This window comes from Pelmatolapia mariae, linkage group LG3_W (genome assembly GCF_036321145.2).
Source record: "Pelmatolapia mariae isolate MD_Pm_ZW linkage group LG3_W, Pm_UMD_F_2, whole genome shotgun sequence".
Taxonomy (NCBI): domain Eukaryota; kingdom Metazoa; phylum Chordata; class Actinopteri; order Cichliformes; family Cichlidae; genus Pelmatolapia; species Pelmatolapia mariae.
The window spans coordinates 24,716,633-24,722,632 of record NC_086229.1 but is presented as its reverse complement, the minus strand read 5'-3'; the positions used below and the strand labels follow the sequence as shown (position 1 = coordinate 24,722,632).

Sequence of the window (6,000 nt, the reverse complement as noted above, 5' to 3'; positions counted from 1 at the left end):
TGCTGGTTAACCTCAGTAAAACTAGCCGAGTCTCTCACTTTGGTTCAGCTAACCTCGTGCATCTCTCCATGCCGTTCTCTTCTCCTCCTCCATTGCAACAGATACACAGGTCCCGTTTTATGCTACCTTCACGGGCCTCCAGAAAATGAGAACTCTGAAAAATATTTTAACTCCCTTCAGAGTTACATACCATAAAATAATACTTTTATGATTAACATAACAGTTTGATTGCTCTAATTACCTGTATTTACCTTGTGACATATTACATGGCAAATTACATTCAGGGTAGAGTTACATCACATAACATCAACTGTGAACACCTTATGTTACCGTGGCGTTTAAGTCCATGGGAATTATGAGTATCTACTCCCAAATTCCCATCCGGGCTACATTAGTATCGGTTCATGGTATCGGTTAACTTTTACGAGTACGAGTACGCACACATTTTACAGTATCGGCCCCGATACCCGATACCAGTATCGGTGCATCCCTAGTACAGACTGAACTATCTGTTCAACAGTCAGAGTGTTTCTCTAACAGGAGACACTCTTTACACTCAGCACAGGGACACTGAGGAACCAGGAGACCAGACTGCAAACCCAGGATAAAGAGGTTCAGTGAATGTGGTGTTGAAGGTGTGGAGGTGGATCAGAGTGTCAGAGGAGACTCTGTAGAAGGACAGAGTGCCAGCAGGACAGTCCACATACACTGCTGCTCTGTTAGAGACAGAGGAGGAGGAGGAGGAGGAGGAGGAGATGGATGTGTAGCTGTTATTGTGCCTGACATAACGAGGACCATCATCAGAGCACCACAGACTCCAGGACTGATCATTCCCTCCAAACACACAGTCATAACTGCCTCCTTTCCTTCTGATTCTTCTGTAACTCACTGATATATAAACGTCTCCTCTCCACTCGACCTCCCAGTAACAGCGACCAGTCAGACCATTTCTACACAGCAGCTGTTCCCAACCATCAAATCTGTCTGGATGATCAGGATATGACTGAACCTCCTCCACTTGTGTCACCTTCCTGTTGTTGTCAGACAGTTGCAGGTTTGTGTGTACTGTGTTTGCGTCGATTGTGAGTTGACAGGAATCTGATGGAGAGAACAAACACAATCCAGCTGCAGTTATTGATCCATCATCTGTTCATTGATTGACACTTTGATGATGACTCCTGACATGATGAAGATGGTTGAATGTGTGCTGCTTTGTTTTCATGAATCCCATTAAAAACACACTTACATTTCCTCAGACCTGGTCTCAACCATCGGACTCCAGCAGGCTCCACCCTGAAAGGAGGAGGGGTCAGAGCAGCACAGTCAGAACAGAATTTATTTGTTTCTCAAATAAGAAAGAGCTATCAAGAAACACTCCTAAATCTTTAGCAAACAGAGTCCTGAACATTTCCAGTGGGCCAAGGTCAACATTATCTGATAATGCTAACACTATTTTCCCCTGCATTATAACAATGTGAGCAGCTAATGCTAAGTAGGCCGCAATTAGCACCTACATCTAATTTAAGGCAAATACGCATTAGAACCTGTTAGGAGGAGAAAGATATTTTTGTGGCTATTTTTATAATCATTATTACTATTCCATTAATTATTAATATTGATATTGCATTTAGATGTTTAAACATATTGGCACCCAATTAAGCTTTTATTACAGGTCCAAGAAGAACCACTTTAAACTGTTGAGTTGAATCTATAATCTTAAAATGTTTATAGGCAGATTACATTGCATTATTTGAAAAAGGCTAACCTCTGAAGATAATCTGAGCCTAAAAGTCTTCACAGGAAACTGCAGGTTTGCAGAGTGTGCAGGGCAGGAAGTGAAACCGAAAGCAGAGTCTGAGTGCAAGTATTTTGAGCAGGTTATTTTATTATGCATTTATATCTTTGATTAAGCTTTGATTAAGTTTTAAGTAGTTGTATTAGATTGAAACAGTTGTTTTATATATTTTACATATAAGTCAAGATCAGTACACACAGGATGGCCTTAGCCTGAGTGCCTAAGCTGAGGTCAATTAAAGTGCAGCGTGAGGATCACACATACACAGACATACACCCACATACAGACACATATAGTTAGAGAGGTCAAATAAGGTGCAGAGCGAGGGTAACACAGCACACACACACCCAGCAGTAGACCCATTTACTAGGTGAAAGTTTAAGTATGTTTTGCTAGGGTTGCAGTTTTTAGGTTGGTGTACGTGACTGTTTGATGGAGAAGCAGATGCAGGATCCAGAGACAAGCGACAGTGAAGGCGAGCTGAGGGGAAGCACCTGGGTTCGAGCCGAAGACAATGTTCTTTAGACTGTGTCAAAAGTTAACTGAACAGTTGTGGTTTTGGATTGACGTAGGAGTTATTGAGTCTGCTTGGCAACAGAAGGGGGGCTGTACTATTTCACCCCTATAAAGTCTTTGTTCTGAATATTGTAAGACAGTTCAATGCTGAATCTGCACAGTGTTGAACTCCATGCATGTAACCAATAAATCTTCGCTTTGATCATACCTCGTGGACCAGAGTTGTTATTGGTGGAGAGATAGATGCCAGTGTACCTGATAAAGTGTCAGCTAACATTTGGAAATGGAAGCATAAATACTGGAAACTCTGCATTCACAGCTGAATTCACAATAAATTTGTTGTGCACATTTTTCTGTTATTGTTCTCAAACAACAGAATGAGAATGAAATATTGATTCTAACAGGGCCCATAAACAGCATTAGCTTATCAGAGTTTCCAGTATTTAAGCTTCCATTTCCAAATGTTAGCTGCTCCTGTCTGCCTCATTTTCACACACTGAAATGATTCACAGCCTTGTTTCATCCTTCTGTCAGTGTCACTGACTGTCACTGTGACTGTGGACATACAGCATGGGAAACATACACATGGCTGACACTTTATTAGGTACACAGTGGCCACTATCTCAGGTTCACCTGCGACCTAATAAAGTGTATCTAAAGTTACAAAATGTTGTCTCTGTCCAAATATTTATAGACCAAACTGTAGGTCTACTTTTAATGAAACTCTCAACATGACTTATCAGTGATCATTAATGTTCCTGCAAACAGACTCTTTGGAGACGCCCTACATAAATATCCATGTACTATCCAGCTGGACTAGTGTGTCTGTCCCTAAAAATATTCCTGCATGTGTGATTGTTCATGTCTCATCTGCAGGAAACAAACAGGAAGTGAGTGAAGGACACAGGAAATGTTTCCAGCTCTTCCTCCTCTATCAGACATTCTCTCCATACCTGAGAGTGTCCAGTCTCCAGCATGGTTCCTTCAGTCCAGTCGAGAGCAGCTTTATTCCTGAGTCCCCTGGATGATTGTAGCTCAGGTCCAGCTCTCTCAGATGGGAGGGGTTGGAGCTCAGAGCTGACGCCAGAGAAGTACAGCCTTCCTCTGTGATCAGACAGCCTGACAGACTGCAGACACACAAAACAACAATCCATCTGTCAATGATCATTTTCTCTTTGTCACAATAACATCTATCCATTTACATCCATTCAATGTAGCTTTATTTATAAGTGACAATTCCCAACAGACAACAACAGTCATCTCAAGCTGTTTAACAGTGCAAGGTAACAGCCTACAATATTAGAGATAAAGCCCCAATCATCAGACAATCCAATGTGAGCAGCACTTGGTGATGGTGGGAAGGAAGAACTCCTTTTGACACAAAGATCCTCCCAGTGAAAACAGGCTCCAGGAGGAGCATCTACCATGACTGGCTGCAGGGTGAGGGGAAAGAGAAGAGATGAGCTCAGAGAGACAAGAACAGAACACAAACTAAGGAGAGAGAAGACAAAAGTTAAGGACATGCAGTAGTGACATATAAAAGCATTGGGAGTGAAAAAGAGGAGAAGAAAGCAGAGCATCATGGGAAGTCCACCAATAGCCTGTGCCTATAGCAGCATAACTAAGGGATGGTTCAGGGTCACCTGATCCAGCTTTAACTATAAGCTTCATCAAAAGTTTGAAGCTGATCTTCAAAGTAGGCCAGGCTGAGTTGTTAGATTAGCCCAAAGTAAAGACAAGGTCATTATTTGGGTACATTTTAGTGCAAATGTAGACAAACTATCCAAAAGTTATTTCTAAATCTGATATTAAACAGTTTAAATGGTAGAAAAAGCTGTAAAGAAAACAGAAAGAGTCAATAAAAGCCTCTTTAGAGGTTCACCAGTTTAAAACTCAGACATTTAAACTGGTGATTCTCCTTCTCTGCTCCACTTCCTCTCTAGACTTCCTATTCCCAGGAGGGATTTGATTGGCTGAACGTCCTTTTAGCCTTTCTTTAGTTCTTTGGGTGCTAATCAAAGAGGAAAACACACGAGTAATGTGACGTGACATAAGGAGCGCTCTGATTGGTTGGGATTCACAAACTATGGTGCTGTTTGCAAGCTTAGCTTTGCAGTGCCAAGAAGATCTCTTAATTAGGGATGAGACGCTCCACAGTGACGTTTCCACACTTTGGAGCTTCTGAAGTGCAGATGTTTGGAAACGCTGCTCCAATGTGTGGTTCAAACACTCAGATCACGTGACCTCAGCTGCCACAGGTGGCCTACCTGCTGCTTCCAGGCATTGCCAGGCTCAGGAATTCCCATTTTTGATTGGCTGGTCTTTTAGACTGGGCCTTGTAATGTAAGTAAGTAAGTAAAGTTTATTTATTAAGTGCTTTTCACAGACAGGCAGTCACAAAGCGCTGTACATAAATATTAAAATAAACAATACAATCAATAGACATTATACACAATGTAAAAGATCAAATGTAAATAATGTAAAGAATATAAAATACGTAGATCAACAAAAGGCTTGTTTGAACAGAAAAGTTTTTAACTGCTTTTTAAAAGAATCCACAGAGTCAAGCAAACGTAATTGTAGTGGTAAATTGTTCTACAGCCTTGGTGCAACAGACTGAAAGGCTCCGCCCCCTTTTGTCTTCAGTCGTGTACGGGGAACAACTAAGAGACTCTGAGTCTGTGAGCGGAGATGACGAGCAGAAGTGTATTTTATAAGAAGCTTGGATAAATAATCCTGCCTGGCCATTTAGTGCTCTGTATGTTAAAACAAGAATTTTAAAGCGAATTGTAAACTCTATTGGGAGCCAATGTAAAGAATATTAGATGGGAGTGATGTGAACACGCTTGGTAGAATGAGTTAATAGTCTGGCTGCTGCGTTTTGTATTGCCTGGAGGTGAGAGAGAGGTGATTTATCCAAGCTAGTAAACAGGGAATTACAGTGATCTAAGCGTGATGACACAAATGCATGAATGAGTTTTTCCAGTTCAGCTGAAAAGACCATATGTCGCAATTTAGAGATGTTTCTTAAATAATAGAAACAGGAACGAGACAAAGATTTTACATGAGAGTCAAGGCCCAGAGAAGAGTCAAATATTACTCCAAGATTCCGAATATTTGACTTGACAGAAGGACAGAAAGAGGCAAGAACCTGACTAATTTTAGCTCAGGAGGAGCTATGATCATGGTCTCGGTCTTGTAAGTATTTAGAACAAGGTAGTTGCTTGAAAGCCAATCAGAAACCTGGGTTAAGCACTGGACTAGGGTGGACAGCCTATCCAGCTGATGAGGCTTAAAAGACATATGGAGCTGAATGTCATCAGCATAAAAGTGATAAGACAGGTCGCTAAAAGATTGAATGATACCAGCTAAAGGAAGCATATGATGTGGGCGATCATGGCTCAAGAGTTTGGAGTCCGCCTTGTAATCGGAAGGTTGCCGGTTCGAGTCCCGGCTCGGACAGTCTCGGTCGTTGTGTCCTTGGGCAAGACACTTCACCTACCGCCTACTGGTGTTGGCCAGAAGGGCCGATGGCGCGATATGGCAGCCTCGCTTCTGTCAGTCTTCCCCAGGGCAGCTGTGGCTACAACTGTAGCTTGCCTACACGGACTTGTTCAGATTTGTCCAACACTTTTCTCAGTGTCAGTGTTTCACAGAATATCATCAAAGAGTCATGATAGAGTGCATTA

At 41.9% G+C, this 6,000-nt stretch overlaps 1 protein-coding gene across 1 annotated transcript in view; it reads right to left on the bottom strand.

Annotated features, from left to right (window-relative positions):
• Positions 1-556: 556 nt before the first annotated feature.
• Positions 557-6,000, bottom strand: part of LOC134624293 (NACHT, LRR and PYD domains-containing protein 12-like) — a 521,298-nt gene continuing 515,854 nt past the window's right edge. The window contains exons 13-15 of the mRNA XM_063469262.1: positions 3,265-3,438; positions 1,247-1,293; positions 557-1,098 (exon numbers count right to left, since the gene is read on the bottom strand). Coding sequence (XP_063325332.1) covers positions 557-1,098; positions 1,247-1,293; positions 3,265-3,438 — 763 coding nt within the window. The remainder of the gene's footprint in view (positions 1,099-1,246; positions 1,294-3,264; positions 3,439-6,000) is intronic.